The 23,421-nt window shown below is 33.7% G+C and overlaps 1 protein-coding gene across 4 annotated transcripts; it reads right to left on the minus strand.

The window, feature by feature from the left end:
- Window positions 1-403: 403 nt before the first annotated feature.
- On the minus strand, window positions 404-23,317 carry LOC136418686 (aromatic-L-amino-acid decarboxylase-like). Of its 4 annotated transcripts, none has more exons than XM_066404830.1 (13): window positions 23,157-23,317; window positions 19,962-20,186; window positions 19,758-19,900; window positions 19,183-19,253; window positions 18,895-19,131; window positions 13,336-13,611; window positions 12,996-13,259; window positions 11,586-11,751; window positions 11,454-11,524; window positions 6,960-7,162; window positions 6,039-6,062; window positions 1,587-1,670; window positions 404-706 (listed from the first exon to the last, which is right to left on the minus strand). In XM_066404830.1, exons 2-13 carry the CDS (start codon window positions 20,183-20,185, stop codon window positions 559-561), a joined length of 1,911 nt encoding a protein of 636 aa, XP_066260927.1. In that variant the 5' UTR covers window position 20,186; window positions 23,157-23,317; the 3' UTR covers window positions 404-558. The 4 variants fall into 4 exon arrangements, with proteins under 4 accessions (XP_066260927.1, XP_066260928.1, XP_066260924.1 ...); XM_066404831.1 differs by lacking the exon at window positions 23,157-23,317 and adding an exon at window positions 22,378-22,472; XM_066404827.1 differs by lacking the exon at window positions 23,157-23,317 and having other exon boundaries at window positions 19,962-20,249.
- Between the last annotated feature and the right edge of the window lie 104 nt (window positions 23,318-23,421).

Genomic DNA, 23,421 nt, shown 5'->3' on the forward strand with positions numbered 1-23,421 from the left:
TATGATACCCCCCCCCCCCCCCTCCCCCAACTTAAGTAGACACGCTGTATGTCGAATATTGTTAGCTTTAGGGGAATATGGGGACGAAACGTGACCTTCTTATTTAGTATCTCATTCGATACTATTGATGACTAAAAATTCTCAGTAAAATCTAATATAACAAAGGTAGCATATTGCTCTATTCATTCAGCAAAACCGGATTTTCTAATGGATTTAAAAAAGTACTTTGAATTGGCCTATCTTGAGGTCTTTACCCGTCGAAACTTCGTGATGTCCGCAACACCCACATGGGAAATTCTGAGATTTAATGAAACATGGCTCGATTTGTTGACTCTTTTCAAACCTGATTGGTTCAATTGTATTCAAGAAATCCGCACTATGGTTAATGAAAAACCTGGGTGTCCTCGTTATAAGGTATAATGATATACTTGGTGATTAACGTATTATTTAACAATATAGACATGCACATATTTATTTTGCATAACACTGGAACGGAAACACATTTAGATTCACATTTTTAAGCCATACAGATCGGCAGAAATTCAATTACTTTGTCACTTAAGATATCAGAGAGGATTTCCTCGACGATGTTGGCGATCTCTTCGGCGACTTGTTGTCTCTTTCGGGAGATGGCGATTGTCTTGGGGAAATTGCTCCTCCTTTTCCCGACGCCTTCAAACGGACTTTGGTGTCCAAATGGCGAAAACTGAAAATTAAATGAAATTGCTGTTGCACCGAAAATGAAATCAGTAGCATTCATCAAACATAACTGTACCAACTGAAGAAGTTGTTTTAGTGCTTGAGAATTAAAGTCATCATACAATTCCTCATTTGCTACTAACAATTATTCATTTTAACACTTGAGAGTTAAACCATTAAATAAATATTATTCATTTTAACTTATTGATTTACATCGGACGATAAAGGAAAATAGCCCAGGGCTATGCAATGCTCACGGCTTACCATACCAAATAAATCAGTATGTTGGTAAATAATTCAGATCCCATTAATTCACAATTTTACATCATCAACCCTACGTCACTAATTGATGACGCCTTCGTTTTAATTATGTATTTTGCGATGTTTTTATCAAGTAAATCTATATTATTTTTGATGTTTTGTCAATATAAATAATTTAGACTGAAATCTGTTGAAAAATGGATAGACTAATGATGCAAAACCGGATTTTGTTACTCCAGATCGTGGAACTCTTCTAAATAATTCTGAAATTAGGAAATTGTATATTTTCTCGCTGCACAGAATCTCAGTTAGTCAAACTATTCCATAATAATTACATTAATGAAACAATATTTACAGAAGCTCAAAAAACGAATAAATAAACCACATCGAAAATCCCCGATTACATTTAATTGGTTAATTAAATCAATTAATCCGCTTCTGGGTAATTTCCAGAAGAAGGCAAACCAGGAAATCATTTCTAGCACCATTCGGATCATTTTCACCTCATTTTAATTTGCCTTCTAATTTACGAGATTATAGCTAAACACCGTTGAGATATTTGCTTTAGCCTCAAAATTGAAATTGGCACTTATACCATTAACTCCCTGTGGTAATTAAAATCTTACCGAATCGGAACATTGCTGCCGGACCCCTCTTCTGTAATGCCTTGAAAGAGGAATGCCAGAGGCCAACTAATCCAGGAGGCGCTCCTGAAAATAAGAGTCCCATAAAGTTAATTCATCAAGTTTATGATCTGGACCGTAGTAGGTAAATAATGGTGCAATAAAATTTCTTGGAAGTTTGAATAATCACGGCAAATGACCTTTACAGAAGGCTAGAGTTATCTAAATATTGAAATAATATTTAGAGGTCTGAAAGGAAGGTCCTAGGTGTTATTTAAACTTCCACAATTCAAAGCGAATCAATTTACAGCTTTTGACTACAGGTGTTCTTAATGGCCTCTAATCTATGAATCATGAGAGAACTGGTGAGTTCTAGATCTAAATAAACAACTGAGATTGTAGGTGTTGGAGTCTATATTTATTTTTGCTTTCCTCATTAGGAGGACTCAAGGAACTTTGCGAAAACTCGTTGGGAATTTTGAAATCTCGCTCTGTTCCGTGATTTATTGCTTCAAGCTTCTTATCAACATAATTTAATGCCATATTAGATGATTAAATGCTTAATTAACGAACATTTTTCGAAAATCCAAAATTTCCAAGAATGCTTTGGAAACAAAACAATAACGCTTCAGTTGTCAGTATTAATGACGTCTTCGCGTTTCTTCCCGTTTCGCTCTCGGAAAATATCAAATTTCAACTGAAAACGTGAAAAATATTTGGAGAAGTTTGTGCGAAGTTGAAGGTTAATTAAATAGAAACGTAATGAGTGTTCGTACGGAATTGTCCCAGGTGAAAACAGGTAAAAATGACACTTTTAAAAGGCGACTTTATTTGACATTACCGGGAATATCGTCTCGTTTACGTTCGGGTCTCCCAAGTCGCACGTTCACCGAGAAACATACCTGGATTGAAAAGAAAAAAGTCAGAGGCGGACGTGGGACCGGCCAGTGCAGTGCGTGTTGTGTCGAAAATAAACAGTAACTGAAATGCCTCTTCGCAATAGCTGAAGAATGACAGTTTTTTTGACGTGAGCCCAAAAGGAATGGCGGATTTCAACGAAAGGTTGAATCGAGGATAAGTTATTGGTGTTTGATCATTGTACTTAATTTAGCCGATTTCTTTTTGATTCTGTGTTCTGCGTTGAAGATTACTCTAAGTGATTTTTGTTACTATTTAGTTTATTTTTATACGTCCTTGCTTAAGTATAAATAACCAAGTATTATCCATTCTTACTATACAGGGTGTTTTTAAATAGGTGTCCGATATTTCACAGGACGATTTCTCGGGTATTTTTAAGGTAAAAAGTCCATATAAGCATGGGTCCGCAAGGCCTTACTTATCGAGCTACAGGGTGTTAAAAATTTATTTTTATTTTTGTTTTTTCTAAGTAATTTTTGAAATAGCATCGAATTTGGACGAAACTTGGTACTTAGGGATTTTGTAACATGAGAAACTTAAATTTTATCTTAGTTTCACTCTTACATGTAAAGGGCGCTACATAAGTAAGTAAGTGATTTTAAACAAGGATTAAGTAGCCTAGTAAGTTTATTCCGCAGTTTTGTTTTTATGTAATAAATAATAATAATGATAGTAGTGATCACTATTATTATGAGTGTTTGTCAAAAAATGGTAAACTTTACCAATGCTGCGTTTGCTGACATCCATTTTACATACGGACTTGTTGGTGGAGACGCATATGAAACCAAGCGTTTATATCAAGAGGGTTATCCAAACCGCACAACTCCTACTTTAAAACGTTTTCAAGAATTCTCGTTCGATTAAGGGAAACAGGAACTTTTAGGAAAGCTAGTCACCTCTCGAGTGCATATTGGACGGGAACAACCCCAGAAACCGAAAAAGCGCCCTCTACATATAAGAGTGAAACTAAGATAAAATTTAAGTTTCTCATGTTACAAAACCCCTAAGCACCAAGTTTCGTCCAAATTCGATACTATTTCAAGAATTACTCAGAAAAAACAAACATAAAAATTAATTTTTAACACCCTGTAGCTCGATAAGTAAGGCCTTACGGACCCATGCTTATATGGGCTTTTTATCTTAAAAATACCCGAGGAATCATGCTGTGAAATATCGGACACTTATTAAAAAACACCCTGTATAGCGCGTCAATTTGAAACCGAACTACCCTCGATATTTCGGTCCTTACAGAAAACATGTAAATATGTAAAAACCCGTTGATTTTATTTTCAAGGGGACATTTTTTAAGTCGGTTTTCTATTAAATTTCATGCACCCTCTGGCGGGGGCGGAAACAACCACTAAAATCTTAAATGGGAAGGGGAGTTGAATCGTACCTCATTTGAAAGGTCTTTCAATTACTTTTCCAAATGTATCTGATTTTTTTTGAGAGGTTTTCGAAAGGTCGTGTTCAAACAAGCTTAGGTGTCAACTGCATAGTAGAAAAATTATTTATTAATGTTTTAAGTATTCAAAATGTTGCCCATTATTTTCTAAACAGTAATAAAGTTTGTTTTCAAATTCCACTCTAATATACACAAAAGCCGCTACTTGAATTTCCCTACACGTAGCTGTAATTCTTCTCTTCAATCTTTCCAAATCTTAAGGTTGGGTTTTATAAACAACAGATGATTGTTGTGGTTTTTATTTGTTTATTTGAATTTGTAATCGCAGTTACTTAAATATTATACATGTAGAAAAAACAGTAAGAATAAGACTGTTCGATTAAGAAAGGACGATGGAATTCTTAAGTTTTTTATTAAATTATTACTTATTATTGTAAATTTTATTTCTAGAGATAGTAATAGAGTTTTACAAAAAGATCTTCATTTTCAACAAGATTGAACTCCACTGCATCATCTTCTTCCTGTTAGACAGTGGTTATATGATAGGTTTCGTGGCAAATGGATAGATTGAAGAGGACTAATTGACCGACCACCACGAGCGCCCGATTTAACATCTCTGGATTTTTTTTCTGGAAACATCTTAAATCCATTGTTTATAACACTCGACCTCAAGATTTGGAAGAATTGAAGAGAAGAATTACAGCTGCGTGTAGGAAAATTCAAGTAGAAATTTTTGTGAATGATAGAGTGGAGTTTGAAAACAGACTTTATTACTTTTTAGAAAATAATGAACAACATTTTGAATACTTAAAACATTAATAAACAATTTTTCTACAATACAGTTGATACCTAAGCTTGTTTATGATTTGGACATGATTTTTCGAAAACCTCTCAATAAAAAAAACAGGTACATTGGAAAAGGTAACTGAAAGATCTTTCAAATGAGGTATAACTCAACCCCCCTTCTCATTTAAGATTTTAGTGATGGTTTTCATCCCCGCTAGAGGGTTCATTCAGTTAAATAGAATACCGAGTTAAGGAATATCTCTCTTGAAAGTAATATCGACATGTTTTTTTGCATATTAACATATTTTCTATAAGGACCGAAATATCGATGGTGATTCGTTTTGAAATTGACATTTGAAATTCGAAAAATTTAATTTGGACTAACTTAAATTTTAATATAGAATATCTTGTGAACGATTGACGATCCTCGTGTTAAGAGAATGCTCCTCCGAGCTCGAACATAAGGAATTTAACTTAGATCAGGGCTGAAAGAAAAGGAAATAAACTCACGCAGTCATTGGCAGATTAGATTGGCATAATTATTAAGAATAAATAAATTTATGACCAAACCGCCCGCACAGTTCTTATTCCTTTGATATTACTCGCATTTTCTAACCCAGCTGCAGAAAAATCAATGAAGAAAACCTCGCATGTAGTTCAGTTGCAAACTTTCCTCTCATTCGTAACATGCTGGTTATTATTCTCGTAATGTAATATTATTACACAACTGTTCAAGTCGATGGTAACAAGGATTCTTACGGTAGCCAGGTATGATTGCGTTTATGATGTGATCTAAGTGTATATTTTCACTACTTAATTTCGTATTGGGTAACAAAAAAATTATACTCCTTTAAAGATTTTAGCCCCGACAACGGCTAGACGGATTTTAATTTGCTGCTCTTCAAAACTCCAAACGTGACACATATTAAAAAAATACCTAAAAAACCACTTGTCTTGAGTTTAGAAAACCGTTAACTTTTGAATTAAGGCAAGATGACCGTACTTCGTCTTTAAAAATCTATGGAAGACTGTTGTGCAAACTATTTAAGGACACTCTGTACATCGACGTAATTGTATCATTTCTTTTCGTCAATTTTTTAATTCCACGTCCAGTGCATGTACTGCAAATACAGAACTTCGAAATTTATTTCATTTTCTGCTATAATAAAAAATGAAATAATTTAAACCAAGTAGTACAGATGATTTATCAAGTTCCTTGACGAATTATTAGGATTGTAAGCGATAATTGAAAAAATTGTGTTAGAGTTCAAAAGGTTGTTTTGGACTTATCTTGATTAGTCAGTCTGTTCTAAGTATGTTTAATCTAGCTCTATGCAACTAATTACCTTTTAAACGAATGCAGGGATTGCCTAAAATATCAGAGGAAAAAGTTATTATGCATGACACTGTATTTTGACATCCAAAATTCAGAAGGATTGCAAAAAATTACATTTTTTTCTAATTTTAATAAATTAAGTGGCACTGTATAAAGTCGTTCACTTAAGGGGTCTCATTTCGCAACTATTTACATAACAAAAGCAGAAGGGTAACTTCATTTCTCAACTCAATTAACAAATGGAACTAGGAACAGCAACGATTACTAGTTGCTATAGTTCTGCAGATACTATGGATGGCGCACCTTCGATACTTCCAAATTTGACCATTTTCTTGTGATTTCTGCATCGGACAGCAAAATTAGGAAAAACCGCATATGAGACTCATTAGGAAATACTATTACTCGTTACATAAACTAAGCATTTCCTAACTGGTTGCATCAATAGCTATTATAATTTTAAATTAAATTTATTAATTTCTAACCAATATGAGTTAAATTTGATTCTCGTATCTTGAACTGTTACACGTCAGTGCTCGTTTTAAATTTCCTATATGCTGCATGTCACACCGAAGAGGTCAAATCAAATTCATTGTTAGTTCCTGAATTTAGTACCTATATTAGCCTCTCCATACATAGATCGATTTAACGTTGCCTACTTCCAATATGAGTTAAAGCCTTTAAATCATGTAGGTGGACAACCACCGCAATACTTTTCACCACGCGGTAGTTGGCTAAACTTAACAATATCTTTATAGTATGCAACAAGGCCTTTGAATTTCGAATACTCGTGCTATATATACGATATTTTAAAATAATATGTATGTTGAACTCTTGATCATTCGCATTATCATAAAGAAAGTATGTTACACTGATGGTATGCATGCAGTGGTATTTTTAACTTGAACTTTAAAATGAGTAACGTGTAACTTACGTGGGTGGTTGGACCGTGATGTGATTGTCTAGCGATTCTGCGGAAGGCTGAGTCAAGTGTCTTCTTGTAGATGGTAAAGCTTTAGCAATAGAGGGGTTGTAGATTTTGGGATCGCTGACCATTCTTACAAAGAAACTTCGTTTCTGTGCCAAAGTTTGTTTTTTCTTCCGTTCCAGGAGTTCGTACACTTCGTCGTGAAGTTCCTGAAAAATTATAAGTAGATAAATAAGTTTTATGCCAACGAGGCATCGTCTATTTTTCCAGGGACATATACAGTGTATTCAATCTCTGGATGTCCAGCATAAATGGGAGAAAACTTGCTCATTCAAGAGAGTTGTTTCACAGTGTACAAAGTTATGTGTGATTTTTCAGTTATTTCGAAGCAAATGAAATTTCCGAATTTCTTTTTTATTTTTTTCCCCGATTTACGGAAAGAGAATAGCTGGAGAACTTTTTCCTAAATAAGCTAGTTTAATTGTGACCCGTTTTTGCACTGAGATTTGGCGTTAAAAGATAAACAATAACAGCTTCTTATATTGGAATTATTAAAAAAAAGTAAATTTGTAGAAAAATACGGATGCTTAGCCGCGAACAAAGAAAGTATTGTATTGGCATATAATGAGTATCACCGCTATGATAGCCTTCATTATACGCTCGTCCAATATTATGCTATATTTTTGAAAGCAATCAATAAAAAAACATTTATTATTCTCAGAAAAGCCGTATATGGCAGTTGTAGTATTCTTCCAACATAGATTGCAGTGTCCTTATACAGCTATATATTTATCATATCCCTTATTTCTGTTAGATTTTTCTCTGTACTGTAAACTGCCAAGTAAAACTGAAATGTAACGTTCTCATTTCTGTCAGATATTTACCAAGATTGTCTATTTTAAGCAAACAATAGCGATTTTGAATAGACGAATATAGGCCATAAACAGTTCTCCAGGAGATCATTTTCAAGTATAGTCATATGCAGTATGTATACAAATGAAATATGAATACCAGTTTTAAGAGTCTTTTGTTTCTAGACGAACGTTTAATTCCTAGAGATTTTATTTTGTTTGCGTTTATCGTTGACCATTGTCCAAGGACTTATAACCACTTGAGCATTTTCAGAATTTGGCTTAGAGTATTTTCCACACCCGTTCAAATTATTATAATGATATGAGCAACCATAAAATCCATTAACGCATTAGCCTGTTGCTTCAAATTAAATTTCCTTTGAACTGCGTTGTTTTAAAATATAATTTGTTTGTTTTAAACATAATACTGAATTACTGAACATATAAACATTTCATATTTTTGTTAGACCGAGTTAAATCGATCTTCTTAAGTACACTAGTTCAGCATTAATAAGTACATATAAATTAGAAATTCCATCAACATCGAGCCGGCAGAAATAAGGATTTTTAGTAATTTGCTTTGATGAATCATATTCTTCCCCATCATTGCCTTAGACAATATTAGAGATCCTTCAGGAAGTTTCTTTCATCCTTGACAATAATATCTTGAGTTTGTCAGGTACGGTTCGTCGTATTTATATGTTAATATGCTAAATCCTGTGTTGTTCTAGGTCGAGGATGCTGCCTAAACGTAAATGTATCATGTAGGTGCCATAAAACTATGCCATATATCTATATAAATTCTTATCCGTAGGTAGTTGCTAATTTGGGATCGGCCTTAGCTAATATTTATTTTCAATGGGATCGGTCCTTTTTTGATGGACTTATTTTCAGAATTATGTGTGACGAACTTAGAGGGAAATAGAAGTCTTGACATGTATAAATGTTTGTTGAAGGAAGTGTGTTTCTTGTTTTTATTACGTTAAATTTTATTTGAGTGCGTCTTTAGGTTGCCATAAATTATGGTTACAGTATGATGGTTCCTCTAATTCTTTGGCAACTAACTGGACAACTGCGATAAATAATACAAGAGATAAAAATAAAACTTCCCATTTTTCACATTTTCGGGAGCCACAATTTGCGAAGTAGTTGAGATTGAAAAAAAAACGGTTTACACTTTCTTAAAATATTTTTAAAAACTTAAAAAATATAAAATTTTTTATTTGTCATGCCATTTAATTGATTTGGTGAAGCTAAGACAGAAAAGTACAAATCGTTTTTCTCAATTTTAAATAATTTAGAAATTATAGATCCTTAAACTGTGAAAAGTAGGAAACTTAACGCTTCATTATTTTAAAAACCGTTGAAAAAATAAATAGGACATGCTTTATTGTAATTCTATAGAATCACCCATATATCACAGAGCAATGATAATTTACACGAAATCCCACTTAAAAAAACATATTTTTTTCATACTTTTATGTGACACCCTGTATACATGAAAAGATTTGATCGTATATGTATACCTAAAAAAAATTAAGGGGGCGTGCGTTTCTTGAGTCCCAAAAACTGTAGCAGGTCAAACCTTTGCGTTTTTAAATGGAACACCCTGTATATTGTTCTTTTCCTCGGTGGGGCCCTTTTTCTTGATTTTCAAAATAAATCGCTTCTAACAGTTTTCTCGTCAATGAGGGTTATTTGTTCCATAAGGATAATGAATTAGATAAAGAACAGATAGAACATTGGAAATATTTTTATGGAACATATTATATTCGTTATTTGCAAGAAAACTCTATTAAAGGAAATAATACGAACCCCATGGAAGAAAATAATAATATAATGGATGTCCCATTTAACAAAGCTCAAGCTTAGTTAGACATACTTTTTCGACCACCCGAATATTGTATACATAATATGTAATTATTTTTAAAACTGTTAGCACTGTCTTTGGATACTGTTCTATCCTCTTCACGAAAATAAATTTGTTTGCCAGATATAATATTTTACTTTTAAGATACTTAGACCCCACATCAATTTATTTTTTTAATAGGGGCCTGTTTTTTTGTTGAAAAATCCACGTGGTAAAACTTCTCTTAATTTTTCTTAAAAACGGAATGGTAGGTATTGACATTGAATCATAACAGGAGGATATTTAACATCGACAAATGTGGCACCAGCAGTTTTAATAAGTCGAAAGTTACTCGAAAATAGAAAAGGAAATGCAGGTCCGCATTTGAAAAAATAATGTTACAGTGAGTACTTAAAAAACGACATGTCAAATCTGAAAAGGAGAATTATTTTCTTGAACAAGATAATATTCTCGCTAAAGAAGTGCTAATAGTTTTTGAACATAATGAAATTTGAATATAAAAAAGTCGACAAAAATAAACATTCAATTTTATTTTTTTTATTTTTCTGAATAGTTTCAAAAGTAATTAGCTGTTTTTACTTAAGCTTAAAACGTACTGCTCTCCTAAAAACCAAACTTTGCTTCCATTTATACAACTCTTATGGTTTTCGAGATCCCCATGTTGAATGTAGAATATATGGGATACCCTTGACACTGAGATGTGTGAGACCCGTTGTTTCATCGTTTTCTCAGAAATCGCGCCTATTTTTTATTGGGAAATTTGTGGCATGCATATTTTTTAAAGCCGTTCAAATACTAACAAAGATGGTAAATCGTTTATTATTACGCCACATAGTTTAAGTTATTACGAGCAAACTGAAAACAAACTGCGATTTGAAATATCAGAAATCTGCATAAGTTTGAACACACTGCGGTATTTTTTCTTGTAATTCAGTATTTAATTACTTGAATTTAGAGTCATTCATTATTTTGCCCCTAAAGTGTTATCACACAAATAAACTGCTCGCCAAACGTACGAAAAGAATTTTAATACCAAATTTGAAACTCGAAATTTTGAAAGTGGTTCATCCGATTTTCTTAAATGAGATCGTATCGGATAGGCCCACTTCTTGACTAATTCATGGGGGTATTTACGCATGTTTCCTACATTTCTTTAAAAAAACTACTGAAAAGCCGGCAAAAAGAGCTCGTTTTTTTTGATAAAAATTCTTCGACGCATAACTCTTACAGAGTATTTCCAGGCTATTCGAATTTTGCATATCACAATTTAAAGAAAAATATGATAAGCTCGGGACGCGTTGAGCAATTTTCGACATCGTATCTGACTTTCATCCATTTGAAATGAATGGAAAAAAATAAATTGAAATAATCAAGTTCAACCAAATTTATCAATGAACGCAGCGAGCGGTTGTCGTGACACGGAACTAAATATTAGAAAGCAGCATAATTGCAAAAATATTTCTAGCATATGATTCAAATATCTTAGATTATTTACAATACATAGTATTGGTCCCTGAATTCAAAAAGGCTGTTGGCCTTCCTATACGATCGCGTTAACCAAATTACGCCTACAAAAATTCTTAATCGATTAGTGTCTTCAGCATAGATGTCTGAGTCACATTTTCACTTGATACAATGAAATAAATGCACTATTTTTTAGCTAAAAATTATTTAATCTCATCAGGGTCCATTAATCAAGCAGACGCCCACATAAGCACGTGTTTGACCCATTTGAATATATATGAGATCTAACTTAAAATATTTTATCTCTATTTTTACCTGCTCCTTCTCGGCCGCTTGCATCTCCAGGAGGTCTTCAGCGAATTCACAGATGACTTCCCATGCATGATCTAAGACGAAATTTGACTCGTCTTGACATATTAATTAGAAAATTAATTATTTCGCTAATACCTATATCATTTTCGGCGGCTTCATGGGAAACGACACAAAACCTTATAACGTATTTATCATTCACGTTGGCTGGCACCATATGTAACTTTCCAGAAGCATTTATGTTACTCAAGAGTTTCTCGTTTAATTTGTCAGGTCCCTTCAGTCGAAAGCAAACTAGTCCTAACTAAAAATAATAAAATGAGTTTATGTAATGAATTATGGTTTCTTTGGGAATTTAGGAATTTTGAATCTGGGAAAAATTTCTTTTTGTAGGTCCGCCCACAAATACTACTTTTCGTCTACATTTTCGAACGTACAATTGCACTTTTACGCGCGCTAGGGAGTAAAAAGTACATAAAAACGTTAAATTTATTTTTAATCATTTTTTTGGCATAACTAATTCTAAACCATTGAATCAAAATGCTATTGGTAAGATTGCACTGTCGTTTCCCAAACTCAAGTAAGATTAGTAATTTTATTATTGATAGTAATCTTTAATGGTGTAAGCTAGTTGTCTCACTACCGGCCTATATGAAATTGGTCTTAAAAATAGTAATTCTGCCGTAGAGATTCTCTATCATGTTAGTTCAGGCCAGTCGATTGACCAGGCAAAGACAAACCATTCAAGGTTCCTGCACAAGGTAGTTTAGTACTGCATGAGCAAGGTGTTCAGCAAGTAATTTTTTACAATTTTATTATCTCTTTATAATTCTTTATAAATATATATTTGTCATCTTGTTAGATTTTGTCACTAGAAGCAACTCAATCCCTCCAAAATCAGCTGCAGTACCAAGAATTGATGATGTCTCAGTTTTTGGTAAGAACTCAACTATCCAAAACTCAACAAAAAGAAATTGCGATTGAACCTCAGTTGGCCTCCGAGAATTCCGAAGAACGGTAAGGACAGGGTGTTGCAAGCTTCCAAATACAAGTATAAGTTATTGATGTTTTAAGTTTGTGATTTTTAGTGTTTCTAAATTTGATTTTAATTTTCAACTAAATCAAAAGTCAATATGCCAAAAGTAACGAGGATATCAAGGGATACCCTGCATGGAATCTAGCGTCATGACGTCACACAGCGTGTCGAATTATTTACAGGCACAGGCAGCTCCTGGTAAAACGCTAAAAATGCGGTTTTCTTCATTCTTTTTCTTAATTTTTTGATATTGTTCATTTGTTTAGAATATTAAGGGATTGATGTTTTAACGTTTATAAAATATTAGACAGAAGGTATGAAATTCCAAATTGGAATCCCTTTGGTTTGGCGCAAAACCGTTTCAAACAGTCTTTACGAGGCTGGTTAATGAACATTAGTTGTTGTTAATGGACTCGCTGCTACTGATTGTTAAAAAACTCTATTCTAAATCGTTTTGTGCTTGATAATAAAAAGATCGTGATCAACTAGTGGTCTAAAGAGCTCCAACTCACCGTTACTTCATTACAAATCTCGAACCTCTTATCCTTCAAAACCAGACTCTCAAACCGCTTGGCTAATCGAATGTGTAATCTGATGTATTTCTGCAATCCAGATATCCCATAGCTTCGCAAGACAAACCACAGCTTCAAAGATCGGAACCTCCTGCTAAGGGGAACGCCCCAGTGACGGTAGTCTATGGTAGCATCGGAGTAACCATGCTGAAGGTACAGGGGATCAACAACTAGGGCTGATGTTAGTCGGATTCTGTCTCTGACCTGAAACCATTTCAGTTAAATATTCGTATTATTCAAATTAATTATTTATTTCCGCTTATTGGACACTTTAACTTACCCACATGGTAGAGCAGTCAAAATTGGTGAGAAGCCATTTATTAGGATTGGTGTTGAATGAGTCTGCAAATTCTACTCCATCCAGAAGGTACTTTAATTCGGGGCAAATAAATGCATTGCCGGCATAAGCTGCGTCCACATGAAGCCACACTGAAGGAAACTTCTGGCAAACTACTCCGATTTCGGGAAGATTATCGAATGAGCAACATGAAGTAGTTCCGAGGGTGGTTGATACGAAAAATGGTATGAGGCCCATTGTTTCGTCTTCTTCCATTGCCTACAACAATGGTCCGTTCGTATACAGGGAGAGCCAGCCAGTGCCTAATTTATGTACAGTGCGGCTCTAAATTGTCCCTTCTCCCTCTCCGTTAATTTTTTTACAATTTTTTTTTAAATTCAAAACCAGTATTAAATAGGACAAAAAATACAACCTTTTAACGTTTATTTATTTGTCTAAATGTTGCTTACGTCACCAATAAGGCAAATTTAAAAATTTTTTTAAATTGAAACATGGATCAAGTGATACCTGAAATTAAAAGTATTTGGAAACTACATTTAAAGTGTAATGTGATTTAAGCTTTTGAGAAAAAATAGCTATAAATAGAAAAAAATAAATGTAAAAAATGCAATACAAATTCAGTTTCATAGTACAAAAACAATAAAAAAATTATTTATTGATAGAAGATTAATTAGATTAAATGTTCTAAATGGGCACCATTTTGCTTCTGACAAAAATGTAACCTGTCAACAAATTCCTGCCTTACATTAGCGAAGGTTTGTTGGTTAATAGATCTGCAAACTTCTGTAATTCGACGTTTTCATTGCACTAAAAACACTTTCTATTGCATTAAAGAACTAATTTACAATGATCAAATTTGCCACTGCTCGTAGAACATCATAAGGTGAAATGAGATGAAAATGAGATGAAAGAATGATGTAGTTTCAATGGTTAAAGGCAGTTTTATTTTGTGGTCCTAATGGGTTCCACTGGTCCATCGCTTGAGGCGACTTTGCACGGGATAATACAATAGAATAGGATTGGATGAAATGCAGATGACCACAGGATAACGCAGATGGCCCCATGACGATATACCAGGTCTACCGGTATGAAATGAGCGCTATTTTGTGAAAATAAAACACCAATTTTAACAAGGAAAGAAAAATCAAATTTATTCAAAATATTGACCATTGTTTTCTACACATTTTGACCACCTTTCTGGCAATTTATGGATACCACGCCAATAGAAATGTGCCTCTTTGGCATCAAACCAATTAGACACCCAATTTTATACTTCTTCGTAGGAATCGAAGTGCTGCTCAGCCAATGCGTGTCCCATCGATGAAAACAAATGGTAGTCCGAAGGAGCCAAGTCTGGTGAATACGGTGGATGAGGTAGCAACTCCCAGCCAAGTGTTTTGATGGTATCCTGAACCGGTGTTGCTTTGTGTGGAGATGCATTGTCATGGAGCAAAATTACCTTCCCGTGTCTTCTGGCCCATTCTGATCGTTTTTCGATCAACGCATTGTTTAAATTAATCAATTGTTGTCGGTAGCGAACAGTATTAACGGTTTCACAAGGTTTTAAAAGCTCGTGGTGCACCACACCTTTCTGATCCCACCAAAACACAGCATTGCCTTCTTGCCGAATCGATCAGGTTTTACAGTCGATGTTGATGGTTGTCCCGGATCAACCCATGATTTTTTCCGTTTAGGATTTTGAAAATAAATCCATTTTTCATCTCCAGTAACAATTCGATGCAAAACTGATTTTCTTTCGTGCCTTTGAAGCAAAACTTCACTGGTGTTTTTTCGGTTCTCCATTTGTCTTTCACTCAATTCATGCGGCACCCATTTTCCACATTTTTGGATCTTTCCCATAGCTTTTAAACGATCAGAAATTGTTTGTTGTGCAACATTTAACATTTGCTTTTGACTTAAAGTGTCATCTTCATCCAATATTGATTGCAGTTCGGCGTCTTCAAACTTTTTTGGTGGTCTGCCACGTTCTACATTTTGCATATCAAAATTGTTATTTGTGAATCGTTGAAACCATCTTTTGCATGTTGCTTCTGATAAAGCATAATCACCATATGCCTCGACAAGCATTCGATGCGACTCTGCAGCACTTTTCTTCAAATGAAAGCAAAAAATTAATGCTTTCCGCAAATCATCATTTTGTGGTACAAAATTCGACATTTTTGGCACAATGAAATAATATAGTGTTATTTGTTCAAGGACTTGATTTGTACTAAATATGTTTGTCAGTTTGTATACCAACCAAGTAAACAAAAAAAAAAGGTTTGTTTACAACAAAAGCCCTATATCGAGACATTTATATCCTGACGCTCATTTCATACCGGTATACCTGGTAGATGGCTACATAACTTCTGACATTTTATAAAAATTGCCGAAAACTGATTTGTGTTGCATTTTCACGATGTTTATTTTTTGTCTATTTATAGCTCTTTTTCTCAAAAAGTAATTGATCGATTTCAAATCACATTACATCATTAAATATAATTTTGAAATACCTTTAATTTGAGGTAACACTTGATCCAATTTTAAAAAATCGGCCAGGGGAGGGGGCGAGGGTTAATTTAGAGCTACACGGTATACGAAAAACTATTAACTTATTATGCAGAGTGAGTAATGAGAAACTGTCCATATTTTTATCATAGAACAAGATTATTAGGAGGAATATAAAGTAAGCATTAAAAAGTTGCTTGCATTTTTTTATTGTTATTATACAGGACGTTTTACACATTTTGTCGAAAAACGGTTTTGGCTATAACTTTGTAATACGAGTTTGCTTTTTTTTTTATTTCTAGTAAAAGAATGTACTGTTGTATATGATTAAGATAATGTATTCAGACTTAAAAAAATTCGCTACCGCCTTTAAAGACTTTAGTAGGTTTTTTTCAGACCAAAAAAAATCACCCTGTATACGAATTTTTAAAAAAGCGGCATGCACATTTGTTAAAGGTTAGGTAATCTAATAATTATTCCCAATCAATAAATTTGTCACGCTCTTCATTGCTTTGGAAAAAAATTAAGTTTACGAAAATGCTATAATTTTGGATATTTCGATATACCTACCATTCTTATCTTGAACACACTGTATTTCAAAATTAAATATCATAATTAATAACAAAACGTAATACTCTGCAATATTTGGAATGGGATCATAATGGAAAAAAATATTTAAGACATACATAACATTTTGAACTAAAAATAACGATAGAAAAGCAAAAGAAAACTTATTTTTACAACTGTTAGAAAGTAACTAAAAAACTTATATAAAAAATGAAAAATTCGCTATTTAATATTACCAATTATTACTTAAAACTAGTTTCAAAATGGAAACCTTTGAATCTTATATTTTTAACTTGTCGGACAGTTAATTGCGTGATTGATTTTTTTAATTGCCATGAGATTATTTCTAATATCATTTGAACAGTTAATAATTCTATCAAACAATTTTTGCCACGTGCCTACATTTTCTGCATAAACTAGTTCTTTTAAATGACCCCCAACAAAATAATCAAGAGGATTGAAATCCAATGACCTCGGTGGCCGTGGAATAGGACCTCCCCGTCCTATTCATCTGTTTTTGTAAGTGGCGTCTAAATGGCGTCGTACAGCCCCTGAATAATGTGGTGATGCACCATCTTGTTAAAAATACAATTTTCGGATTCCCGCGTTGCCAGCAGGTTGGGTAATACATTTCGTAAAAAATCTAAGTAATTAGGTCCTCTTAAAGGACCATCAAAGAAATGGGATCCTATTAATTAATCATTTATGATTCTAATCCAGACATTTACGGAAAATCGGTTCTGCGGACAACACTCTCGAACTGCACGATTATTTTCTTCAGACCATATGTGTGAATTACGTGAATTGTTCACATCATCCCTCGTAAATTGAGCTTCGTTTGTGAACAGGGTTCGGTACAAAGCCGGTCTATTATTTTGGACCCATCTACAAAATCGTAAACGATGAATTTCATCCCCAGAACATAATCTGTGCACCAATTGGATGTGGCAAGGATTAAGCTGATTTTTCCTCAAAATCCTGCTTACATGATTGACATTCCTTAGTTGCGTGCTTAATTTTCTAGTGCTTATTTTAGAGTTCTTATCGACAGAAGCTAGAATGTCCTCTTCAAATTCAAGATTAAAGTGCCTCACTGATCTTACTTTAGGAAATGCAGCATCCTGCTTAACGCAATTAAAAACTTATGCAAACGCCTGATGGTTAGGAATTTTTCTTCCCGAGTATCGTCTTCTGTATTCCCTGACAGCAGCTCTCCCGTTTCCATCACAAAACCCATAAATAAAAATAATGTCCGCGTCTTCGGCATTTGAGAATTTATGTGGCATTTTAACTAACAAATAAATAGTAAAACACTTTTATTATAATTCTTAGGGTAAGTTGAAACGGACATCAAAATACATATTAAAAAAAAATAAGAAGAGCCCAAAAATTTCGTCGCTATCTATAATTTATAGGTCATAATTGGTAATAGTAAATAGAGAATATCTGATTTTTATGGAAGTTTTTTGAGTCACTTTTCAAGAATAGTAAAAAGAAGTTTTTTTCTCTCGTTATTTTAACTTTGAAATATTATGTGTGTTTCAAATAATTTTTTCCATTATGATTCTGTTAAATATTGCAGTCTTGCGTTTTGTTATTAATTGCAGTATTTGATTTTGAAATGCAAGGAATTCAAAATAAGAATGGAGGTGTATCTAAAACTGCAGCATTTTCGTAAACTTCGTTTTTTTCCAAAGCAATGAAGAGTGTGACAAATTTGTTGACTGGGAATAACTATTAGTTCATCTAACCTACGTACTACCACGTACGTACGTAAACCAAACGTACATAGCGCTTTTTCGAAAATTCATATACAGGGTGATTTTTTGGCTCAGAAAAAAACATACGAAATTTTTTGAAGACGGTTCTGGATTTTTGAACTCTGAATACATTGTATTATTCATACACAACAGTGTACCTTTTCACCAAAAAATGAAAAAAAGCAAACTGGCATTACAAAGTTACAGCCAAAACCATTTTTCGATAAAATATCTAAAACTTCCTGTATAATAACAATAAAAAATGTGAGCAACTTTTTAATGCTCATTTGATATTTCGCTTAGTGGTCTTGTTCCCTGATAGACGTATGTATAGTTTCTCATGCCTCACCCTGTATTGATTATTAATCGATAAATTATTTGCAAAAATATATCTTCCTTATTATGCAATTTTTATTGTGGTGTTTCAGCTTTAATCAGTTTCTTCCCAGGTGATTAATCACCCGGTAAAAACAAAATCACAACACCCCGGATATGAAGGTCAGTCACAAACATTACGTGATTACCTTAAATGAAGACAAGGAAAACCCCTGGAGAGCATCTCCCGTTTTTTACGGCCCAGCTCTTTTAATATAAATTCTCCAACAAAAAAACACTTACTTTCATTAGACAAGAACTCGGACATTCTGAATTTCAGTTCTACGGACACGTTTTGATTCCTAAATATGACTGAGAGCATTTCACTTACCATCATTAAAGTTTTGCCTCTTAAAGACGACTTTTCATCGGGCTCGAGTATTCTTAGCTTCACGAAACAAATCATGGCTGCCTTTTCCACGCAAGAATGAGCTTCTTTTGAACAATAAGCCATAAGTTTTGATAATAAAACACCTTCTTCGACGAATGGGTGTTGTTGTTTGAGACGCTTTAGAGCTTGGGCTCTGGCAGCTAGCATCGACACTAAGATACACTCGCTTGCAGAAGTCTGAAAACGTTCTCTTTGGGGTCAAAATTTGAGTAAATTTTGAATGTTCACCTGTATGACACCACCACCTCTGCTGCCCTCCTTGAAAGCTAGGAATTGATTAGGCAAGCCAATGGCCTTACCTACCAAAGGAACTGTTGGATATTTGTTTTGCCCAAACTGCTGGTAAAATCAACAGCGCAATGTTAATTTAATTACTAACCTGAACTAATCTTTTTTTGCACGAGGTGAAATCTTCCTAAGATACCCGGTCGGGTCTTCTGGCGACCAGGCAGTGGTGGACTTGCCCCGGGCACTCTCCCCCCCGCCACACCCGGCCTTGTTGGGGCCAAATGCGTCGTGGGCAAAGTCGTCCCAGGTACCAACCCCCTAAGACACCTCGGGTCTCCTTATCCACCCACCAGAAACCACCACAGAGCATTACTTCTCATGAGCGGGAAATCTGAACTAACCTGAACTAACCTCCTACGCTTCAAAGCGAATACCGATGAAGTAACCTATCGAAAAACGCCAAAATGCTTTTCGGTTTTCGAATTTACATCTTGAAATTTGGGCTAAAAAGTGACATTTGGCACAATAGGTATGCAGTTGATTTGTCCAGCAGTTCACTTGAAAATTGGTCTTACCAAGCCAGTCCAGAACAATGGTTTCCAATTCTGTGCAAGCAGGACTAGCAGCCCAAGAAAAGCCAATGCAACCAATCGCATCAGATAGCATGTCTCCTAATATGGATGGAAAAGAATTTCCACTTGGAAAATATGCGTGAAACCTGATAATAAATATTTATCCATTATTTTTCAATATTATCCATTTTGAGGAGTAAGTCTTGCCTGGGATGCTGCCAATGAGTTACTCCAGGCATTATTTTGGATTCCACATCTGCCATGATACTGTCCCAATCTTCAGGATCTACAGGAGCATTTTCTGGAATAAGCTTTCGCAAGTAACCAGGCTCGATACTTGGTGTTACTCTTCTAGTATCAATTCTTTGGAGGTAGGTACAGATGTACTCTATCATTTCTTTTCCACGGCAGCGGAACTCATCGCAGTCCATTCTGTTAGAAAACAAGTTAAGTAGGATATGTGGCATTTATTCTATTAATTTTCCATTAATTGTGGAGGCAAGAATTAGTGGAAACAACATTAGAAATACTATTTTTTACTTAAGTCGTGGTCAAATGGAAAATATTTTCGTTTCGCTCTCAACTGCCATAAGGGCGATCGGATAAAGATCGAAGCGAAATGAATGTCCCATCTAGTACAAGCCTTTGATGGTACGGTTCCGACTGATGCAGGGTCTTCACTTTCTATGTCATGTAGGGATTTCTTTTTTGAAAAGCCAAAATTTTCATTTATTAAGTGTTTTGAAGTTCATCAAATAAAACGGAAAAAATGGAACGCCGTGTTTTTTATGTGATTTTTCGATTTTAATATTTTTTCCTACATAATTATATATTTTTAATGTTTATTTTTCTTATGTTATTTTTTTATTATTATTTATTCTTATTTCTTATTTTTTCTTTTTATTTTCTTATTATTGTTTATTCTTATTATATGTTAATAACATGGATTTTCTGCAGTACTAAATCAACTAAATACATCTACTGTGATGTTATTAGGCTCAAAATCATTAACTGCCTGGAAACTGTAAAAAAGTAATTTCTCAACTTTTTCTGTAAACGTAATTAAATCTTCCGGAATGAAGAGAATTTCGAGAGTTTCTGAGGCCTTAAATAAAAAAGGCTCTGCTAAGATTCTCCCCTAGTTATTCATTAACAATTTGAAAATATACAATGAACTCCTTAGGCGCAGGTGTACTCCTCAGATTAGATACCTTAGGTTCTCAAATTAATCATCAAGATTTCAAATTACATATATTTCATGATTATCAGACAATACTAATAATTATTTTTTATTTGTTTTCTAGTTCTATTTTTGTGTTTTAATTTCTAGTTTTATTCTCTTAATAGCAGTTTACATACTTTTCTTCTCCAGTTCATTAATTTCTGTGATTATGTGCCTAAATTAGTCCTTCGTTTCTCATGGGACCAATATCTGAAAACAATCGTAGCGATATTTGAAAAAATTTGAAGAATATTATTCTCTATCTTGTGATATCATAATGCCTTATATCGACAAGTATTCAAAACTCTTTTCAATTACTACTTCTAACTGGAAAGTGCGGAATTGCATAAAGCGTGGTAATTTACAAGATTTAATCAATGGACTGTCATAGACAGGGGACCTAGGACGGTCCATTGATTAAATTCGTATCACGGGTACGTTTTCACTATTTTTCACGAGACAGTAATTTTCAGTAATAGATCTGTTAAGCATATGAATTAGTAACACCCCTTTTTTAACACGCGTTATTTAAACATTTCAAAAGAATCCTAATAACTCCGTGCTCATTAAAACGTAAATTTCTCTTGTGAAATAAAGGGGCAATTTCCAATTTTAGGTACAGAAGCCACATAAATTATTAAAAAATATCTCATATTTTCAGTTTTTAACAACTTTATTAACTAAATTTGAAGGATTTCATTGTGATAATTTGATTTTTCAGGTATGATGTATGGGAAACTTGATAATTTGACATATGACGCATAACGAATTTAATAATTTGACGTATGACGTGTAATTAATTTAATAATTTGACGTATGACGTCTAAAGAGATTTAATACTGAAAGATCAGGAAAATTTCCATTTATTAATTTTACTGAAACGTGAAACCTTTTCGGGAATTTTTTAGGTTGCCTTGAAAACCTAATAAATAGTCAGTTTTTGATGGGCTAAAGAATGTATATGTGAAGTATTTTTTGAAAGCTGCATTTGTTCATTTTCATAATTTGTTAAAAGAGTCTTTCTCATAAAACATGAAATATTTTCAATGCTCAATCAGTTTGATGTACTTATGCTGTTTCCTCTAAATTTCCATTCTATGTCAAACTGTCCCTTTGGGAATTAGGATAATCGAAAAGTTACAGTGGTAATTTGCCCCTAGTTATCGATAATTACACACTAGATAATTGACGAATGAAAATCCATACAGCTTTTAGAAAACAAATTAACATGCAAATTTATCGATAACTTTGATAATCACTTATGCAATTACCACTGATAATAGATCGAAAGTTATCGCCAATTTTCGTCAGTTTTACTAACAGGAGATGAAACAAAATAATATATCTTCCACTGTAAGGAATCAAAATCGACGATAAGGAGTTTACTAGCAAAATACTTACTGCCAAATATCAAATCGATCAAATTATAATAAAAACCAGCACTAAGGCCAATTACCACGCCTAATGCAATTATAATTATACAAAGCAGCCCGCACATTACAGGCAACTTACTAATAGAGAAATCCTTGCTTTCAGTTATGCATCATAGATGAAACCTTTGAAACAATCGGATTAACTAATAGAGATGTCCTGGAAAATCATACCTTATAGGTGAAATATTGTGAAGATCGGGCATCATAAAATAACTGTTTATGGGAATTTTAACTACTGGATCATATTTCTCTACTGTTGTGTAACTGAACGGTTTTATTCCGTCATCTCCTATTATTCTCCAATAGAGATCGATGATAATAAAATTTGAGATATTAGGTGCAGTTGAAATGAAAATTTTGCTTTTTAATTTATTTTAATATACTTTTATGACTTTTTTAATATTCTGGAAATTTCTATAGTTGATTTTCTTTTATGATATTAAGGGTGCGCTTCAAGTCCTGGACGCGATGTATTGAATATTAGAATATTCCTGGATCATATCAGTATGGATTGTTTTGCTGCGAGCCTAAATTGGATTTTATAGGAATCCAATTACTCGTAGCTTCTCAAGTGTGAAGAATCTGGCTGAATTAAAAAATCTCTCAATTAAATCATACATGATGGAATAAAAAGATTCCGTGACAGACGCATTAAATGCAAAATTTTTTAAGAACACCACAGAAATTTCATATCTCTGACTAACTCAAAATCAACCCAAAATCGCTTAATTATCATATTCAACATACCTTTTCTATATTTTACCCTGAGTTTTGCAATAATCTCGAAAACTTTCGAACTTTTCAGTTGTTTTCTGTACTTTTATATTTAACTTTCGATGAAAGCTCGCGAATCGCTTTTCAAACTCGACGTTTATATCCGAAGGGGTTGCCGGCCACTGGATGATGGTTTTCGCCAGCTTTATTTCTTGCGTTCTGGGCGCATTTCCATTTGCATCACGAGCATTTTTCAAGACTCATAAAAATTACTTATTTCATTATTATTTTTTACAAA

Source organism: Euwallacea similis, chromosome 36 (genome assembly GCF_039881205.1).
Source record: "Euwallacea similis isolate ESF13 chromosome 36, ESF131.1, whole genome shotgun sequence".
Taxonomy (NCBI): domain Eukaryota; kingdom Metazoa; phylum Arthropoda; class Insecta; order Coleoptera; family Curculionidae; genus Euwallacea; species Euwallacea similis.

What these genes read in the sequence shown, in the direction of transcription:
- LOC136418686 (XM_066404827.1), bottom strand. Translation starts at nt 20,221, where the DNA reads ATGCCACATATCCTACTTAACTTGTTTTCTAACAGAATGGACTGCGAT. An exon ending in AGATTTGTAATGAAGTAACG is followed by an intron (nt 11,752 to 12,995) that starts GTGAGTTGGAGC and finishes TATTATTTTTAG; the next exon opens with TTAGGACTAGTTTGCTTTCG. An exon ending in GGCAGCAATGTTCCGATTCG is followed by an intron (nt 707 to 1,586) that starts GTAAGATTTTAA and finishes TTTAATTTTCAG; the next exon opens with TTTTCGCCATTTGGACACCA.